Here is a 21,570-nt window from a genome sequence, read left to right as displayed (position 1 = left end):
GCAAGAGGAACGGTCAGGGGGGAAATCGCAGGTCTGTGAGTCAGTTGCTAAACCGACTTCCCACTTCAGTTTTGATGAGCTACACAGATTCAAAGACATTGCTTCACCGCCAGAAAAAGAAACAATCGATCAATGGTGATTTGTGAGTTTTTATTACGTGTGTGAGCCCCCCGTGGGACAACCTGATCACCTTGTAACCTCCCCAGCGCTTAGAACAGTGCTTTGCACATAGTAAGTGATTAACAAATACCATTATTATTATTATTACTAAGTGCCTGAGAGATGAGAATGCAATAGGGTTCATAGACTTGAGCCCTGGGAGGGAGCTTACAGAGACATTAAAATAGATTACAGAGAGGGCCCAGACTGAGCCCCCTTTTTCCTCTCCTCCTCCCCATCTCCCCCACCCTACCTCCTTCCCTTCCCCACAGCACCTGTATATATGTTTGTACAGATTTATTACTCTATTTATTTTACTCGTACATATTTACTATTCTATTTATTTTGTTACTGATGTGCATTTAGCTTTAATTCTATTTGTTCTGACGACTTGACACCTGTCCACATGTTTTGTTTTGCTGTCTGTCTCCCCCTCCTAGACCGTGAGCCCGTTGTTGGGTAGGGACCCTCTCTGTATGTTGCCGACTTGTACTTCCCAAGCGCTTAGTACAGTGCTCTGCACACGGTCAGTGCTCAATAAATATGATTGAATGAATGAATGACTAGGGGAAATGGCAGAATACAAGGATACAAGTGGAGCGGGGGTGGGGTGATTATCAAGTGCTTAATGTTCACAGAGCCAAGAGCGTAGGCAATGCAGAAAGGAAATGAGAGTTTAGTCAGGGAAGGCCTCTTGGAAGAGATGTGATTTTAATAAGAATTTTGAAGGCGGGAAGAGCGGTGGCCTGTCAAAGATGAAGGGGGAGGGAGTTCCAAGCCAGAGGGAGAAGGTGGGCAAGGGGTCCATGGCAACACTCCAGGGGCCCTGGGATTTTCCTGCCCCGTGGGGTTGATATCATCCTCATGGCTCAGTGGAAAGAGCCCGGGCTTGGGAGTCAGAGGTCACAGGTTCAAATCCAGACTCCGTCAATTGTCAGCTGTGTGACCCTGGGCAAGACACTTCGCTTCTCTGTGCCTCAGTGACCTCATCTGTAAAATGGGGAGGAAGACTATGAGCCCCACATGGGACAACCTGATCACCTTGTATCCTCCCTAGCACTTAGAACAGTGCTTTGCACATAGTAAGTGCTAAACAACTGCCATCATTATTATTATAAGTGCTTAGGACAATGCTCTGCATACAGTAAGCACTCAATAAATATGACTGACTGAATGAATGAATGTTGATAAAATCAATAAGTTTTTTTTAACGATGGTATTTGTTTAGTGCTTACTATGTGCTAGGCACTGTACTAAGTGCTGGGTAGATAGAAGCTAATCAGGTTGGACATAGTCCATGTCCCACATGGGACTCACAGTCTTAATCCCCATTTTACAACTGAGGCACACAGATGTTAAATGACCTGCCCAAGGTTACACAGCAGATAGGTGGCAGAGCTGGGATCTGAATCTTTTACATATTTATTCTATTTTATTCTGTTAATATGTTTTGTTTTGTTCCCTGTCTCCCCCTTCTAGACTGTGAGCCCACTGTTGTGTAGGGACCATCTCTATATGTTGCCAAATTGTACTTCCCAAGCACTTAGTCCAGTGCCCTGCACACAGTAAGCACTCAATAAATACGATTGAATGAATGAATGAATCTGAACCCTTTGTCTTTAAGCACCTACTAGGTCAATCAATCAATCAATCATATTTATTGAGCGCTTACTGTGTGCAGAGCACTGTACTAAGCACTTGGGAAGTACAAGTTGGCAACATATAGAGACAGTCCCTACTCAACAGTGGGCTCACAGTCTAGAAGACTAGGTGCCAAACACTGTATTCTGATGTCCAGACCCTATCCTCTAGGCCATGCTGCTTCTTTAGTGTTGGACTGTAACGAGGGAAACCCAGCCATTTGAAGGTTTAGTAAAACGGTCCACTGACACACGGGTTCTCCAGCCATCCTGTTGTCTCGCTTCTCCCAAACAGAGCTACACCACCGATCTGTTATGATTACTCCTTAACCCAACTTGGGGCTGCGGCAGAAATCCCCTGGGGACAGTCACAGACATTCTGGTCAGGTTAGCATAGTGTGACAGGTGCAGGGACAGATTGAACGGAATTGTGCATTTGCAGGAATAATAGGAGCCCCAAGTTACGCTTTGCTCCTTAGGCACGTGGGAATGGGCCTGGGAATCAGAAGGAAATGGCTCTATCAGCATTCATTTGTGAAACAGTCAAATGGTACCCTGTAATTTCCAGAAGTCTAGTTTGGAATCAATCATGTTTTGTTTGTTGACATTTTGGTGATTTTTATAGCACACTATTAAATAGAGTGCACTCCTTTGACAAAGTTCCTAGAGACCTTCCTTAGGTCTAAGGTGAAAGATGGTTTAAGTTACTGTGGGATATGTTGCATTTTTCGGCTAGGTTTGACCGGATTCTGTTCACCCACCTAGAGGAGTTTAGGGCACAGATTAAAAATTCGGACATTTAAAAAAAGTTGTGGACTCTGGATGGGAAAACGTTCCGTGCCAAAGGCATTCGATCAGTGTTATTTACTGGGTGCAGAACACTGTACTAAGCACTTGGGAGAGTCCAACACAATGGAGTGAGTAGAAACAATCCCTTCTCATAAGGAGCTAACTAAATCAGCAAAGCCAGAACAAAATTAGACCTGAGCTAAAATAATTTAGACTGTGTGAAAGAGAGAATTTCATTGAACAAGAAAAAATGTAACATAGGACAACAACAGACTTTTCCAGCCTACTGAAATTTCCACTATTCAACACACCTTTTGCCAGTCGGTAAACATTTTGAAGCTTGAGATATTTTTAAAAACCGAATGCTCACTTCTCTTTCCAGGTTATTATATTCCCTTTCTCCCAACTTTTTAAGGGGAGGCGTTCACATGTGCAATCAGTTAGTCAAAAAGTACAAGGTAGAAGAAGAAACCAGGATACTTGATGGAAAATGGCAAGGTAATAATGATAAAAGACAAGTGAAAGTGACTTACAGGAGCTGAAGAGTTTTTCACTGTAACACTGGGGGTAGTGGCTCGCAGTGCTCCACTCACTCCATGATAGTATTTGAAGCAGATCTTAGTTTCAGCTGAAAGAGAGAACAGTCCGGGTTTAGGAAACACTGCCATTTGAAATTTCACACTCTTCTGGAGTACACGGCTGCAATATGGTCAATCAGTGGTATTTATTGAGGACTTACAGTCAATAAAATCCAATATCGTAGATATTATACAATGGAATGTATTAATTCATTCAATCTTACTTATTGAGCCCTTACTGTGTGCAAAGCACTGTATTAAGCATTGGGAACTTACATTTTACTGGAGGAGCTTACAGGTTACAGTTCAGAAACCAAAGTTCTGCTTCTATTTAGTAGTCAGGTGGAAATATTTCAGGTAGGGGTAGCCTAGGGTTTTTTGTCCTGCTCAGGAGAGAAGGAAGCGCCTGGAGAAGACATCAGGTCTGCAAAATCATAAGCCTAACTTTTGTCATATGGTTGAATTTTTGAAAGGTTTTTCAAAAAAAGATTTTATATTGTGCACACACTATTAGAGAGGTGTTTTTGTAATAACAATAATGGAGGTATTTCTAAGCACTTGATATGAGCCAAGCACTCTACTAAATGCTCAATAAAAACCCCGGTCCTCTGATTCTTAGAACTGTGTTCTCTCCACTAGGCTAAGCTATGCTACTAGTAATATGGAAAAATCATTAAAAATAAAGCAACTTCATCTAATTATCTGGTATTCGATAAGCCGTTACTGTACACCAAGGTCTGCACTAAGCATTGAGAGAAAAGCAAGATAATCTGATTGGATATAGGTCCCTGTCCCACATGGGTCTTAAAGTCTAAATCATAATAATTGTGGTATTTGTTAAGCACTTACTATGTTCCAGGCATTGTACTAACCACTGGGGTGGATACAAGCCAATCAGGTTGGAAACGGTCCCACATGGAGCTTTTCCGTCTTAATACCCATTTTTTTCAGATGAGTTTAAACCCCATGTCCTTCTGACTCCCAGACAGAACTGCTCCCATTTGTCAGGTTCTGATGGAGACTGATCCTATTCTGGGAAGGAGATTTCACAACATCCCTCAGTTGATTCTCCCAGTTTTAATTTATCCCTAATTATTCCTCGTGCCTCAAATGTAAGCTGCTTGAGGACAGGGAAATGCATTTTACTTCTGTCATACTTTCCCTAGCTCTCAGTACAGTGGGTGGCTCTTAGTAGGTGTCTAATAAATACCATTAGCACTAATTATCTTTCCTAGGTCTCAAATTCACTTCCTCGAATTCTCTCCCAGTCCATCAATGTAGTCATTTCTCTCCTACCCCAGCCGCACTTTTATAAATCTACCCTTATCCTTGGTTGCTGCCCTTACCTGTAATTTAATTTATTGCCTGTAAGCTTCTTGAGGGCAGGGATTGGTGTCAACCGTTTTGTACTTTCCCAAATGTTCAGGACAGTCCTCTGCACAGAGTAAGGGCTCACTACATACTTTTGATTATGTACTGAACTACAATGTGCTATCTCTGAATTTGAAAAACTGGGAAACCTGTTCTAGAAGAATTTACCCATGTATCTATACCATATAATATAGGATATTATATATTAAAGATTATATAGCTATAGTATGATACATAATACATATTTTCCTATGGTGAGACAATGATGGCATTTGTTAAGCTCTATGTGCAAAGCACATAGCTGGGGGGGATACAAGGTGATCAGGTTGTCCCACATGGGAGTCACAGTCTTCATCCCCATTTTACAGATGTAACTGAGGCCCAGAGAAATGAAGTGACTTGCCCAAAGTCACACTGCTGACAAGTGGTGGAGCCGGGATTAGAACCCATGACCTCTGGCTCCCAAGAACGTGCTTTTTCCACTGAGCCATGCTGTTTCTCTGTACACATATGCACACACACATAAAACAGAGGAGATAAGTAAAATACCACCACTGTTCAGCTTATTCCTAACCATCTCAAGAATCAGCATAATCAGCGAACAGCCAAATGCCCACCAGGAGCTCAGTGATTTATCATTTCTCTGAGGAGAACTTTGATGCTCCCATTGATTTTCAGCAGGCGGCACCTTAATGGCTTTAAACAGAAAACATGCCCGGTGACTTCTCCCCTTTGTTGCATGATATTCCAGTTAGCTGTCCCAAGAAACCATCTGGCTGCAGCCTTGTGTGCGGAGATGATCGAGGATTCTAGAACAGATGATCTCAGATTATCAACTGGAAGGACAAAAATGCTGGTGAAGGACTTAATCCTCACCTTATATAACTGCTTAGAAGAAACACGGGTCTAGGTGGCTGGCTCTGTATAGAGCCTTGCATTCATTGTTCCCGCGAGTGAGAGCGTCATCCGTAATTATGAGACAGAAACTTGGAAGTGGTGTGTTGAAAGATTAATGAACCCCTCTGACATTAGTGGTTCCACCTTGGTAATGGGGAAAGCAGGAAACTGGCCAGCTGGGTTAAAAAAAACCTTTCCGTGCTGTGTTTGGAGAGCTGCAGACGGCTTCCGTTAATAGTAGTAATAGTCTTCAGCACAGACTGAACGGTGAGTATTGTGCAAACTGTGTGCAGAGCACTGTACTAACTGGGAGAATACAACAATAAACAGATAAATTCCCTTCCCAAAATGAGTTCACAGTCTGGTGGGGGGAAAGTTGGAAGGGAATATAGGGAAAGGAATTTAGACACAGTCCCTATCCTTTAGTGGGCTCACAATCTAATACTGGAGGCTAATTGAGTTGGAGAGGCATGTTTTGCTGTGGAATGGCAGAGTGCAGGTTGCATCCGCATCAATCAACCAATGGCATTTATGGAATGTTTACTATTATAATAATGGTATTTGTTAAGCACTGACTATGTGCAAAGCACTGTTCTAAGCGCTGGGGGGATACAGGGTGATCGGGTGTCCCACGTGGGGCTCACAATCTTAATCCCCATTTGACAGATGAGGTAAATGAGGCACAGAGAAGTTAAGTGACTTGCCCAAAGTCACACAGCTAACAAACGGCGGAGCCGGGATTGAAACCCATGACCTCTGACTCCCAAGCCCGGGCTCTATTCTGAGCACTGCACTAAGCCCTTGGGAAAGTGCAATACAAGAATTGGCAGACAACTCATCCTAGCCGCTAATGCTAAAGGACACTTTAACAGGTGTCAATCCATCCATGGTATTTATTAAACAATCATTTTGTGCAGAGCATTTTGTGTTTCCCTAAACCCATGGGAAACACATACACGCAACCTACAAACAGAAGCTTCTTCATGACTACAAGCTTTCCACTAGACCACGTTGTTTTTCCACTGGAAAAAGAAAACTTTTTACTTTTAACACTGTTCAAGAATAAACTGCTCAGCTTTGTCAGCGGACACAATAGAAACTGAATGTTTTCTTTCTAGAACGTAAACTGATTATATGCAGGGAATGTATCTACCAACACTGTTATATTGTATCCTCCCAAGCACTCAGTATATACACAGCACACAGTAAGTGCTCAATAAAATCAATTGATTGATTAAAAGTTGTTCCTCGAAGATTTTTCAAAAAAACAGTAAATAGCTCTTGGGAAAAACACCGGACCAATCTTCAGTGGCTACTCCAGAAATCCTCTCAGCACCTTCATTTGTTGCTTTGGGAGTGGAATCTCCCCCTCTGACCTCTCCCTCACCTCCCTCCCACTTTTGTTTCCAGCTCATTTCATAATATTTCTAGAAGGGGAAGAGAGAAAAGAAGAGGAGAGGGAGAAACTCTGGAGAGAACAAGACAATGGCTCTCAAAATGGGGGAAGGGAAAGAGGGGAGAAAGAGGAAAAAGGGAAAATGGAGAATGCAAGGCAGGGGTGGGCATTTTAAAGGAATAGGAAGAGAAAGGAATACAAAAACAGGGAAACAGAGAGAGGAGAAAGAAAGGAAAATAAAAATATGATAGGGCAAACAGCATGATTGGAGAGGAAGTAAGGGGATGGAGAATGGAAGCAAGGGAAAAGAGAGAAAGGTTGCCTTTCTGTGCCCCACAGCCTCTGTTTCCTGGACCTCTCATACCTACCACCGAAAATAATTTCTCCCTGAACCAACTGAATGTTGCTGGCCACATTCTCCAGTGGGTGGGCAAAAGGCAGAAGGGTCTGGTGGAAAGCTCTGTCTGATTTCTCAAAGTCATGGAAACTTGGGCACCTGTTAGTTTGCTTAGAGGCACATGATAATGAGACTGTTCATATTTGCCAATACAAGGTATTTGACTTTCCACTGGTATCGAGCCTAAGAAGGAAGAGATTTTAAATTAAGCAGAAACCCATGCCTGCAACTGTCATTTCAATTAAAGCCATCAGGGAAGTGAGGAAGTTGGATCCCCAGATAAATTATAGGCTAATTCAAATCGTCATCCCTTCTCCCAGAGAAGTCTCTCTGTGGTGCTTATGGCCCCTCTCCCCCACCTACATATAAGAGATGGATCATTCAGAAGACCACCTGCCAGTCATCTCTCAGTCTTTTCTCAATAACGGTTCTGGTATTTAAGTGCTGATGTGTCAGACACCGTACTAAGTGCTAGCACGAGGTAATCAGATCAGACCCAGTCCCCATCACACATGGGGCTCAAAGTATACATGGGAAGAAAACAGGTACCTAGTCCTCATTTGACAGATGAGAAAACTAAGGCGCAGGGACATTAAGCGATTTGTCACACAGCAGGCAACTGGCAGAACAGAATTAGAACCCAGTTCCTCTTACTCCCAGGTCTGTGCTCTATCATTCATTTATTCAATGGTAGTTACTGAGTGCTTACTGTGTACACAGCACTATACTAAGCACTTGGGAGAGTACAATTGAACAATAAGCAGATTCCCAGACTACAGTGAACGTACAATCTAGAGGGGGAAAGACAGATATTAATACAAATAAATTCCATTCACCAACACTCCCTTTCTCTCTACCCAAAATGGTGTACCTTCTTTGAGGCAATCAGCTCTATTTCATTCCTGTTTGTTCTTATTTGGATTACAGTAAAAAGCTAATTATCTGAATTAATAGAGAAGAGCTGAGGTCAAATCATGTAAAGTTGGATCAGAGGGACATCCCTGATTTACTAGATTAGTTTAGATCATAAATGTTTGGCTAATCAGCTTTCCCCGTGTATTATGAGAAGAGGTTGGGTTCCCACATCATATTCACAGCCCTTGTCTTGCATATTCATATTGTATTTTCTCTCTTTACATATTAAAGCTGCCTCAGGCCAAGATCTTAACCTGCTGTTCTGTTCTCTGACACCTCCTCCATTTCCTGACTCAGGGAGACTTCCCTATTGTCTTCTCTAGGTCCTCTTTTTTTTTTAATCGTATTGATTAAGCGCTTACTAGGTGCAAAGCACTGTTCTAAGCACTGGGGAGGTTACAAGGTGATCAGGTTGTCCCACGGGGGGCTCATAGTCTTAATCCCCATTTTACAGAGGAGTTAACTGAGGCCCAGAGAAGTTAAGTGACTTCCCCAAAGTCACACAGCTGACAAGTGGCGGAGCCAGGATTTGAATATAAAATACCAAATGTAATCCCAAACCTGTTGCCTTTTTAAAATACAGACTCTTCCTCAGTTTCTGCTTAATAACTAAGGGTAAATAACCTTCGGAGCGACTTGGCTAAATGGATTCTAAGAATATCTCAATACAGTGATAAATGACTATCCTTTAAAACTGGAAAGATTGCCAAAGGAAGTAATGGATTATAATGAGGAATGTGACTACAGTCTATTTTAAATATCTTGTCTCTGTTTTTCAGTTGTAATTTATATCATTCATATAAAGTTTTTAAAGTTTCTTTCTTACATTTATATCACACATTTCCTAGGCCGTATCGATATAGTCCAAAGGAGGGTGCAACAATTAGCCAACAGTGAGCAAATCCTGATAAACATGTCTATAAATATACTTCTAGATCTGAATTATATATGGCAAAGGAGTTGATTCACACATGCACACATGGCCTTCCTGGAAGAGAGGGGCTAAATTCGTGCAAAGCCCCATTTAAAAGAAAAATGTGTGTTGTAGGAAAAGCGGCAGTGTGGCCGCAGGTTCCTGGGAGTCAGAAGGACCTGGGTTCCAACCCCAGCTCTGTTTCATGTCTGCTGTGTGACCTTGGGCAAATCACTTAATTTCTCTGGGCCTCCTCAGATAACGCCTTCTATTTCCTGCCAACTACCTACTCTTTAGACTTCCTTTGACTTCAGATTACTTTCAACATGGCCAACTCCCTTTGAATTCACCCATTATTTCTTCTCTGTTTTCATTCAGAATGTCAGTCCCTAAGCCTATCCGCCCTAAAACACATCAAGGAAAGGAGAAGCAGGGATCAGTTACCCTTCATAATAATAATCCTGGTATTTGTCAAGCGCTTACTACGTGCCATGCACTGTTCTAAGCGCTGGGGTAGATACAAGGTAATCAGATTGTCCCACGTGGGATTCACAGTCTTCATCCCCATTTTACAGATGAGGGAACTGAGGCCCAGGGAAGTTAAGTGACTTGCCCAAAGTCACACAGCTGATAAGCAGCGGAGCCGGGATTCAAATCCTTGACCTCCGACTCCTAAGCCACTAAGCCATGCTGCCTCCCTGTGACTTAGGTGACTTAGGTGGTCAATCAGTCCATCACATTTATTGAGCACTTACTGCTTGGAAAGCACGGTACTTAGCACTAAGGAGAGTACATATAACTGAGTTGTTAGACACATTCCCTGCCCACAACGAGTTTATAGTCTAGTGGGAGTTTACACCTTCAGTTGCCCGAGCAATAATAATAATAATAATAATAATAATAATAATAATGGCATTTATTAAGAGCTTACTATGTGCAAAGCACTGCTCTAAGCGCTGGGGAGGTTACAAAATGATCATGTTGTCCCTGGGGGGCTCACAGTCTTAATCCCCATTTTACAGATGAGGGAACTGAGGCACAGAGAAGTTAAGTGACTTGCCCAAAGTCACACAGCTAGCAATTGGCGGAATGGGATTTGAACCCATGACCTCTGACTCCAAAGCCCATGCTCTTTCCACTGAGCCACTCTGCTTCCAAGCATCTGGGAATGCTGACAGGGTCATTGAAGGAACAGGCTACTGTTGCACTCAAGGTGGGCAGGGAACATATCTACTAACTTGGTTATATTGTACTCTCCCAATTGCTTAGTACAGTGCTCTGCACACAGTAATCACTCAAATACCATTAATACATCCAGTATCCACCTGTATGAAAGCATATATATCCATTTCAGATACAAGGAGAAAGACACTTGGGACAGAATCAATAATTTTGAAAATAACATTATATTCTAGTGCTTTTCAATTTGTGTTTATCTTACTAATGTTAACTAAACCCTCGCTACTGAGAGGGAAGCTTTCCTCTCCAAATACAAGGAGGTGTGGGTGTGAATATCTAAATAACCATTATTAACATCCCGGTGCAAGATTTTTTTTTTCCATATTTGAATATATCTCCCGAGATATTTTCAGCTTAGTATTTCTATGACAACGAGGCTAGAAATGGTCATTTTGCAAATATGAATTTAATCAGACTGCAAAATTCCATCACCAAACCCAGCTCTTGGCTCTTGCTTCAGTGCTCTAGACTGTGAGCCCATTGTCGGGTAAGGACCGTCTCTATATGTTGCCAACTTGTACTTCCCAAGCACTTAGTACAGTGCTCTGCACACAGTAAGCACTCAATAAATACGATTGAATGAATGAATGAATGCTCATCTAATCACATCCCCAGCTAAAAAGGAGTCATGAGTATGTCCCACCTCCACCAGTCACTAGAGATGTTGATCTTGTCAATCAATCAGTAGTATGACTGAATACTTACTCTCTGCAGAGCACTCTACTAAGTGCCTGGGAGAATACAGTAGAGGAAATCATCACCATCCCTGCCTCAAGGATCTTAAAATCTAACAGACACTAAATAAATTACAGGTAGAGGAAGCAAATGACTATAAAGACTTGACAACAAGTCCTATGTGGCAGGAGGGGAGGTGAGTACCTAACTGGGGGTCAGAACTCAAGTGCACAGATAAAGCAGAAATTTTGAAGTACAGTAGTTGGGGAAACAGAGTGGGGAGATGAGAGTTTAGTTAAGGAAGTCTTCCTGGAGGAGATACAATTTTAGCAGAACTTTGAAGATGGGCAGAATGGTGGTCTGCAGGACATGGAGGGGTAGGGACTGCTAGGAAAGTGGGTGAGAGAGATGAATGACTGGTTGGCATTACAGGACTGAAGTGTGTTGGCTGGGTTGTGGTGAGAGATGAACAAGAACTGATAATAATAATAATAATAATAATAATGATGGCATTTGTTAAGAGCTTATTCTGTGCGAAGCACTGTTTTAAGTGTTGGGGTAGGTACCAGGTGATCAGGTTGTCCCATGCGGGGCTCACAGTCTTCATCCCCATTTTCCAGATGAAGTCAGTGAGGCCCAGAGAAGTTAAGTGACTTGCCCAGAGTCACACAGCAAACAAATGGCGGAGCCAGAATTCGAATCCATGACCTCAGAATAACTCTTTAAGTGCTTTTGGCTGCAAGGAGAGTCACTTCTCTGGCTGAGGGGTATTGTCAATTCCACCTAAACCTTGCTTAAGTCTCCTAAATTTCCTACCACTCATAAATTTTCCTGTGGTAATCCGTGATGGACTTCTCAGTCTTGACTACATCCAAATCCTTCTTGAATTTACTGATACTTTCTATTAGTCTATCTTGACAAATTTCATGTCTTCACCGTCAGTTTGAGATGAAGATATGTTTGCCTTTGTCTTTAACTCGCTATCTCCAAGCTTCCGTGCGTGCCTTGGCGTAGTGTTGTGGGACGTGAAAGCAATAATATCTTACGGATTGTCGTCTGAGAAACAGTAACAGAAAGGAGTTCAAGGAATGCAAAAGTCATGCCTTAAGGTTTGGCAGTGTATTGGGGGTAGAATACGAAATCTTAAACTCCAAACGCTCAATGTTCCCTGAATCTCTTTGAATGAACCAATTTTTTTTGATAGCCATGTAACTGCTTCCTTTAATAAAAATAACTATAGAACTTTAAAAATGGCAAAATTGTTCTAAAAACCAGAGCCTCAGAAAGTTTTTCCTTTAATATGGCTATTCTCTTTATAATTGGTGGAAGCCATTTTAAGATGTCACTGTACAACGGGGATTGTCTTAGAAAAAGCCATCTTGCCTCTCACAAGAGGAGGGAAGGATATTTCTTTTTTTAATGGTATTTGTAAAGGGGTTGTTCTGGGCCAGGTACTGTACTAAATGTTAACGATAGATACAGAGTAATCAGATTGGACACAGTCCCTTTCCCACATGGGGTTCCCAGTTTTAACCCCCATTTTAAAATGAGGTAGACGAGGCTCAGAGAAATTGAAGAGCTGCGATTAGAACTCAAGTCCTCTGGCATCCAGGCCTGTGCTCTTTCCACTAGGCCACACTGTTTTCTTTAAACACTTCACACTAGTAATTCTATTTCTGTTTCACTTTATATCTTTTCATCAGGGGACCAGTACAACAAAAGTATTATTTTGTTCTTGTAGATTTTAATAAAAAGTGCAGACTTGGCAACATAAGAAGATGCTCCTTCAGAGGGTGAAAGAATACCAAAATAAAACGCTTCTCTTCATGAGGATAAAATGCTGTGCTTTGCACATTTCATGGGATGACTTTTTCATTACATAATGTATGCATTTAGGTTTTTCACTGAGTCATATTCCTTTGGCAAAAAACACGAAAATTGATTTCTTCCAGTCAACAGTTTGTCTTGGGCACAGTGGCAGAATGAAGCCTTCACAACGAGCGGTAACTTGAAACACTGACCAGAACTGCTATAAGGATTTCACCATGGTTTCCATGATTAACACCATTTTCTGGGTTTTATAACTTTAAATCTGATATTTATATTAGGTGGCAAATTTATAATTCAGAGAAACTTAGTTATAAGCCTTTATAACTAACAACTTTAGTTGTAAGTGAGAAGCAGCATGGCTCAGTGGAAAGAGCACGGGCTTGGGAGTCTAGAGGTCATGGGTTCAAATCTCTGCTCCACAACTTGTCAGCTGTATGACCTTGGGCAAGCCATTTAACTTCTCTGTGCCTCAGTTCCCTCATCTGTAATATGGGGATGAAGACTGTGAGCCCCACATGGGACAACCTGATCACCTTGTATCCCCCCAGCGCTTAGAACAGTGCTTTGCACATCGTAAGCGCTTAACAAATACCATCACTGTTATTACTATTATAAATTTAACCCTCTTCTCCAATAATACAAAAAACACCCACTTTTGAAAACAGATGGTAGAAGTGAAGAAAAGTGCTTAATTTTGTACTAACAAGTTCAAAAATTTGACCTATTCAAAATATGGAGGGAAAAATCACACAGAATTGGCTAACACAAATAAAACAGTGTCTCCGGATGTTTTGAAAGGAATTAAATTTAGTTCCCAACATTTGAGAACGTCACTGTGTCACTGAATAACACATCAAAATACCATTCTACTGGCATTTCATCTAATCTGATACAATACCAATTAGCAGTTCATGCTGTAATATCCAATGCAGAAGTACCATTTTCAGACAGACACAAGAGGTTATCTGTCCTCTGTCAAAAGGAGGAATGGGCAGAGTTTTCCATAGTTTTATAGATAAGGATAAGCGGAATTGCAAACTCAATCCAAAATAATAATAATAATAATAATAATAATAATGGCATTTATTAAGCGCTTACTATGTGCAAAGCACTGTTCTAAGTGCTGGGGAGATTACAAGGAGATCAGGTTGTCCCATACCTCTGCAGTGAACTAAATCATGGTACTCGTTAAGTGCTTACTATGTGCCAAGCACTGTTCTAAGCACTGGGGTGGATACAGGTCAGTCAGGTTGGACACAATCCCTGTCCCATATGGGGCTCACAGTCTAAGTAGAGGGAGTAGGTTATATTCCCCATTTTACAGGTGGGGTAACTGAGGCACAGAGATGCAAAGTAACTTGCCCAAGATCATACAGCAGACATGTGGCAGAGCCAAAATTAGAACTCAGGTCCCTTGAGTCCCCAGCCCATGCTTTTTCCACTAGGTCCCGCTGCTTCTCAACAGCAGCTTCTCAATACAGAGGTTTTCCATTTTTAAAGACTCTTTCAACATGTATGAACTTGTAGAATTCAAGTATAACCCTGAAAACCCTGATGCTCAAACTGGGGATTGATTTTACAACATGAGGTTTGACCATGAAAATGTCTTAAAGATAATTTACTTTGACACTTTCCACTGATGATGATGACAGTGATGGACGCATATATTTGAAAAATAAAATGCAGCTCAAAGGATTTCAGTAAAACATTCACTACTTATATTTTTAAAGATTATAATATGTAATAAATGTCACGGTGGATTAAAATAATGGCACATTCAGCCCAATATTTTGTCTATGGAAGTGGCGAAAAAGGTATAGTGTGATTGGTTACCTTGGTTACCTTCCTTGAAATCCAGCTTTATAGATATAAGTGGTAATAGCCTTAAATTTTGCTGATAAAACCCTCTGCTTTTCCATTTGGTAATTCATCATGGATCTTTCCTTTTGAATATAACTCTCCCGCCTCCCCACAACCCCACTGATATTTTCTGTCTGCACAGTTTCCTGTGGGAATAAATTCCATATGTTAACCACCTTGTTGAGTGAAGAAGTGTTTCCTTCAACTTGTATGGAAACAGTTCCCTTCTTATTTCAATTAAGAGACAACCCTTCATCCTAACCTGGGATTTTGCAAACAATTCCCAGTTGACTTTGCCCATACACTTCTGTGATTCTGGAAAGTTCACTCCATTCTCCATCAACCTTTGTTTTTCCTCAATGAAAAATCCCAGTTTCCTCTTAAAGTCTTGTGCAGAAGCTTCTCCATCCCCCTGATCACTGCAGTAGCTCTGCTCTATAATTTTGCTAGCTTGATTTTACGCTTTTGAAATGCCGTGACCTGAGCCACCTGTGGAGTTCCAGGTGTGAAAGTGCCGTGCTTGTCTTTTATTTTGGCTTTAAAATTCTTTCCTGATGATGCCTGGATTTTGTTGGCCTTTTTGGCTGCTCTTGTACCTCATCTTATTTTATGATGAGCTCCAGGAATAACAGAGGGGACTGTGGATTGAGTTGGAGATTCCAACTCAGAACGCCATCCTGCATGTCCCACCTGCTCTCCGAATTTCATTTTGACCTTAACTCTCTCCAAAGCAAGTGAGAACCATTGTTTTCTTTGTAAAAAAAATCCACCCTGAAGTTCTTATGACACTGAATTGCCCCAGTGGACGTTGTTTACTTCCACTCAATGGAGTCTGTGAATGACCTCAAATCCATGGTCCATAAATGTCAGTCATCATCAGCCTTAGAATGAGTTGTTAATTATCATGGCACTTTTAGAAGGACTACTACAAAGCTGATCATGGACTAGTGGATAGAGCACGGGCCTGAGAGTCAGAAGGACCTGTGCTGAAAGAGCCCGGGCTTTGCAGTCAGAGGTCATGGGTTCAAATCCCGGCTCCATCAATTGTCTGCTGTGTGACTTTGGGCAAGTCACTTAACTTCTCTGGGCCTGTAAAATGGGGATGAAGACTGTGAACCCCACATGGGACACCTCCCCAGCGCTTAGAACAGTGCTTTGCACCTAGTAAGTGCTCAATAAATGCTATTATTATTATTATTATTATTATTATTATTATTATTATTATTATTATTCTAACCCCAGCTCCACCAGTGACTTGTCACAAACACAATGCAGAGCATGTAAGGGGAACAGGCCAACGCTTGGTCATCTCATCCAACCCGGACATCTTTAAATCTCTAGAGCTACTGGTTCCAGTTAAACCAGTACTGCAAGCAAAATACTTGTGCTTTTCGAAAATGTGTGTAAGCGTAATTGAAAGGAAGTCGATCAATCAATCAACCGTATTTACTGAGTGCTTCCTGTGTCCATTGGTTTTCACCCTTTTTATACTGGAAAAAAATGGTGCTTCTAAAGTCTCCAGCCTTTCCCATTTACCCTACCCACCTTCCCCTCACAACACGAAAGATACTCACCAAACCAATCGATGGTATTTACTGAGCACTGACTGTTGCACAGAGCAAGCATTAAACTAAGTGCTTGGGAGAATGCAAAACAGTAGAGTTGGTAGGTGGCAACAGTAGCATCCAGATCAGAGGAGAGGAGAAAAAATCACATGCTGCTGCTACCAACTTCCCCAAAATTGAGCCTCTGAAACTCTGGGCCATTAAGGTATGAACAGTGGGGAGACAGTGGCAGCAGCAGCAACGATTTCTCTTCCTTCCTCTGGCTGCTGCTCTTCCCTGACTAAGCCGTGGCTTAGTGGCAAGAACCCAGGCTTGGGAGTCACAGGACGTGGGTTCTAATTCCGACTCCACAACTTGTCTGCTGTGTGACCTTGGGTTAGTCATTTCACCTCTCTGTGCTTCAGTTACCTCATCTGTAAAATGGGGATTAAAAGTGTGAGTCCATGTAGGATGACTGGATTACCCTCTATCTACCCCAGTGCTTAGAACAGTGTGTGGCACATAGCACTTAACAAATACCATCATCATCATTATTGTTTCCTCTTCTCCCACTTCCTTCTGCATCACCCTTGCCCTTGGATTTGCCCCTTTTATTCATACCTCCCTCAGCACCACAGCATTGAGAGCTCACCTCCTCCAGGAGGCCTTCCTAGACTGAGCCCCCTTTTCCCTCTCCTCCTCCCCATCCCCCCCGCCCTACCTCCTTCCCCTCCCCACAGCACTTGTATATATATTTGTACAGATTTATTACTCTATTTATTTTACTTGGACATATTTACTATTCTATTTATTTTGTTAATGATGTGCATATAGCTATAATTCTATTTATTCTGATGATTTTGACACCCGTCTACATGTTTTGTTTTGTTGTCTGTCTCCCACTTCTACACTGTGAGCCCGTTGTTGGGTAGGGACCCTCTCTATATGTTGCCGACTTGTACTTCCCAAGTACTTAGTACAGTGCTCTGCACACAGTAAGCGCTCAATAAATACGACTGAATGAATGAATTCCCGTACATATCCGTAATTTGTTCATTTATATTAATGTCTGCCTCCCCTTCTAGATTGTAACTTTGTTGTGGACAGGGAATGTGTCTGTGTCTACCAACCCTATTAACAGTCTACTCTCCCAAGCACTTTGGTACAGTGCTCTGCAAACAGTAATGCATGATTGATTGATTGATTGATTGATGGATTCTGTTTCTTGCTTAACTCCCTTAAGCTCTTCTCTGCTTGGGTGTATCTGTATCTTACAATAGACTTAACACCCACTGTTCTGCAGAAACCCAAGCAATCCCAGTACTTAAATCTGGAAAGTGATTGAAGTCATTAACTCCACGCACACATTCAAACAAAACAATTCCAACTACTGCAATGAAGCAGTTTTTCGATTCTGAAAGCAGTGTAATAGCATGTAATATCCTGAAGGAATTCATATTTGAAACACAGATGCACATGCATTTACACTAGAGCCTGGGTTTATGAATAAATTCACTGTGGCAAGAGCGATAACGCAGGTAGGCTTTAATAAGACATTAAAACCTGAAACGTACCTGCTCAAATAGTGCCCACTGAAGAGAATGTTACTTTAGATTTTATGAACCAGAACTGAGACTATTTTCAGTCTCTATGAAGTAGAAATTGAATCTTAATCATTGGAACTAAAGCAGGGAAATTTGGTCTGAATGGATGAATTTGCTGGTGTCTGGGCTGGTTGCTCTTTTTCCTCTGTCCCTTTAAACCCACCTAAGCATCTCTCCACTAACAAGTCATTGTATACACTCTCTTAAGAGCTGTGTACATTTCTCTGCAACCACTGATTGATTTATCCACCCTGTTCTTCCATTATCACTGCCAGTCTCATCTTGCAGTTTAACTGAGGCTCTTTAAATATAGGTAAATCAAATGCCTCCTCAAATCAAGGCAAAAGAAGAAAGCAGAGGGTTTTTTAATGATATTTAGTATGTGCTATGTGCCATTAAGCACTGAGGTACATACAAGTTAATCGGGATGGACACAGTCCGATGAGGTAACTGAGGCACTGAGAAGCTATGTGACTTGCCCAAGCAACTGGCAGAGCTGGGACAAGAACCCAGGTCCATTCATTCATTCAATCGTATTTATTGAGTGCTTACTGTGTGCAGAGCACTGTACTAAGCGCTTGGGAAGTAAAGTTGGCAACATATAGAGACGGTCCCTACCCAACAGTGGGCTCACAGTTTAGGCACTAGTCTATCTACTAGGCAATTCTACTTCTCAGAGGATAGAAGAATCATTAGGGAGATTTTACTATATAATTCATCTGAATACCAAGTGATCAAGATAGCCATCACAAATAATTTTGCACAGTTGACAGTTGGTCAGGTTTCTTAGGGGGGGAACAACAACAGAAGATCATTTTACCAACCCGGCCTGTAGACTGTCACTAAGCATTTTAAAATAATCATTAAATAAAACCCATTTAATAGAGCAAGTGTATTCCACAACACAGCTAAGCATGCAATAGTCTGATGATCATTGTGCTGGGTAATGACTTTTATTGCCATTACTTATGCTTGTCTTTTCTAGTTGGGAGATTATTCATAATTAGACAAGTTTTCCTAATGGATACCATTTTGCAATTGGCTGCAAATAAACTGACCTTCAAAGTTTACCCCATTTCAGCGCACCCTAATCGTCACCAGCTGCTCTTCTTCTAAAGAGTGACATCCTTTTCTATGGGGGTGGGGAGGAGGGGAGGGCATGTCCATTTGCAAAGATAAAGGGACATTTGCAAGTCTTTAATAAACAACAGGAAAGAACACTCATTAAAATAGTCACTTACACCTCCCTGACACTGGCATGCCCAAACAACATTTGCTGTTTTTTTGATGGCTCTTGCTTCTTAATGCCAGCCTAGTTGGGCTGAGAACGCAGTCGGACAAAACTTTTTCATCATTATCCTGAGTAGCCCTTTACCCTGCAATTTTAGGGGGTGTTTATTACTCCCATTAATTACACAATAATGATTAATTACTTAAACAGTCCCTGGGAACCTGAAGAGATGGAGGTGTTTCAGATGATAACTAGAACCTGAAAAAATCTGGCTTTGATCATTTTCACATTGTGGATACTCTAGAAATAGTCACTGCCCTTTGCTGTGAGTTCAAGTTAGAGAAAGCCATGAAGGCCACTGGGTGTACTGCTATTGTGAAGTCCAAACTTTACTAATTTTACTGGGTAGAATCAACCTCAATCTGTTCAATCCAGTGGAATTGCTATGCGTTCCAGAGCCATTTCGTTGACTGAGATACGGAAAATATTTGGAAAATGGGTCCCCAAGAGGTGAGGTAGGGAGAGAAATCCATTTCATTTTTTTTCTCCTCATATCCTTCAGTAAACTCCTTTTGAGGCCACCAAAAACGAGCAAGAAACCTTCCTGGACACCCTCTCCATAATTTATCAGGAAGTCGGTGCTCCAATCACTAACTGCTATTACTTATGATTCAAATCCAGGTGGATGAGAGAGTAATTCTGAAACAACCCTTCTCATAGGTGGCTTTTGGTTGCGTTCAAGCATACACTGAAGCATTCCGAATTTCTATTCTCCTAGTGACATGACTTGCGTACCCTGCTATTTAAGCCCTTCTTCCTCCTCTCTGTAAATTCTACTGTGCTGGTCTCCCCCATTAGACTGTAGGCTCTTTGGGGGCAGGGATAATGTCTTCTAGTAGTAGTAGTAGTAATAAGGATTTATTAAGCACTTACTCTGTGGGGAGCACTGTACTAAAGCTTCAGGAAAGAATACACAAGTGGGAATTAGGCAAGGTCCCTGGCTGGTGGTGGTGGTGGGGGCTCACAATTTAAAAATAGATATGAGTCTTCCAGCGCTTCAAAGCATATGCAACTGGGCAAAATGTGGAAGCCTCACTTCAGCTCCAGCTTTTGAGCAAGTTACTGTGGCAGTGAAAGTCATGAAAAGAAGGCAAGCATCCCCAGATCTGAGAAATTTCCTGCCAAGTTCTACAAGCAAGGAGGGTATTGTGCTTGGAGGATCAAATCTGCTGTCTCGAAGCCACATTGTGATTCAGGCAGTGCATAAAGAAACATGTTCTCCCATCATCTGCCTGAAACCCTGGCTAGAAACGTGCTTGCAATAGAAAATGATGAGATTCCCCAGGTAGTTTCTACAATCAGCTCCTTCTCTCTCTCTCTTCTCCTTGAAGATAGAGATAATGGTAGCATCTTTGAAAGCATGGCACTTCCTCAGTGATCCATATGCTAAGGAAAACCTTGTTAGGGTATCTGAAGAGTGGTTTCCTTTCTCGAAACGGAGATTTCTCAGGGATGACTTCTGAGTAAGTAATTCAGCGGTTAAAGCCATGAAAAATGAAAAAGCACTGGGATCAGGTGCATTATCTCCAATAATGAAGTTAAGAATAAGAGTTTTCTCTTAGGAGCACTCGATTCCTTAGATAAATAAGCCAGGTTAAGAACAAAAGAGCTTTACTAGGAAGCCCAAGGAAAAAATGTAATAATGATTCAAACAGCCAGCACCCTGCAGAGTCCGTACATGACCTGCCTTCTAGACAGACACATTCCAAATTCTCCCAGAGAGCACAAAACTTTTCTAGCCTATCATTTTTTCAAAACTATCTCCTATTAGACTTTTTTTTAAAATAAAAGTTTCTTCAAGGGGAGGTGTCTTTGGAAATGTACTATGTTTCCCAGGATGGAAGAAAGAATGCTCTCAAAAGTTTACTCATTCCAGAGGCAAACACCATAGGATAAATTTTATTCCTTCCTGATAGATTGCCAGAGCTGCCTCGGGAACACACTTCGGGGTTGAACCAGTAGTCTCATGACAGCCCAGTGGAATTACATCTCCTAGGTGGGACCTAGTGGGCATATGTCACAGGCCAGTAATGTGGCCCTAGTTCCATCATGTCGCACATTAACACTGAGTCATAACAATTAAATAAGTGGATGAAACCTTTCTGGATCCAAAACGTTCAAGGCTCACTAACTTACAGGCCACAACTCACTACTGAAAGGCTTATTGAAGCATCTCGGTTAATCTGTCATTCATCTCCCTCTCCTACAGCAGGTTTCCAGAAGGAACTGTGGTTCAGCAATAAAAATGAAATATAGTCGGCAATTTCTATGTTCCGTGGTCCATCCCTATATTGGCATCACAAAGTACTCACATTCCACGAAGTAAGAACTTGCATCAATCTTCCAGATAATCTGGCCCCGGTGAGAACCATTCACTCCACGGTTTTTGTAGTCCAGAAAATTTTCAGATAAGACCTCATCTGTGCCCACAGAAATGTGGGTTAAAGAGAAAAAGAAAAAAGAAAACTCAGT

General features: G+C 41.7%; 1 protein-coding gene across 2 annotated transcripts in view; it reads right to left on the bottom strand.

The window, feature by feature from the left end:
* Positions 1-21,570, bottom strand: part of HECW1 (HECT, C2 and WW domain containing E3 ubiquitin protein ligase 1) — a 189,723-nt gene that overhangs the window by 130,216 nt on the left and 37,937 nt on the right. For both annotated transcript variants that reach the window (XM_038760176.1, XM_038760177.1), the window contains exons 3-4: positions 21,411-21,518; positions 3,122-3,216 (exon numbers count right to left, since the gene is read on the bottom strand). In XM_038760176.1, the coding sequence (XP_038616104.1) occupies positions 3,122-3,216; positions 21,411-21,518 (203 nt within the window). The remainder of the gene's footprint in view (positions 1-3,121; positions 3,217-21,410; positions 21,519-21,570) is intronic.

This window comes from Tachyglossus aculeatus, chromosome 18 (assembly GCF_015852505.1).
Source record: "Tachyglossus aculeatus isolate mTacAcu1 chromosome 18, mTacAcu1.pri, whole genome shotgun sequence".
NCBI lineage: Eukaryota > Metazoa > Chordata > Mammalia > Monotremata > Tachyglossidae > Tachyglossus > Tachyglossus aculeatus.
The sequence above is the reverse complement of the archived record's forward strand: the minus strand, read 5'-3'. Positions and strand labels throughout refer to the sequence as shown.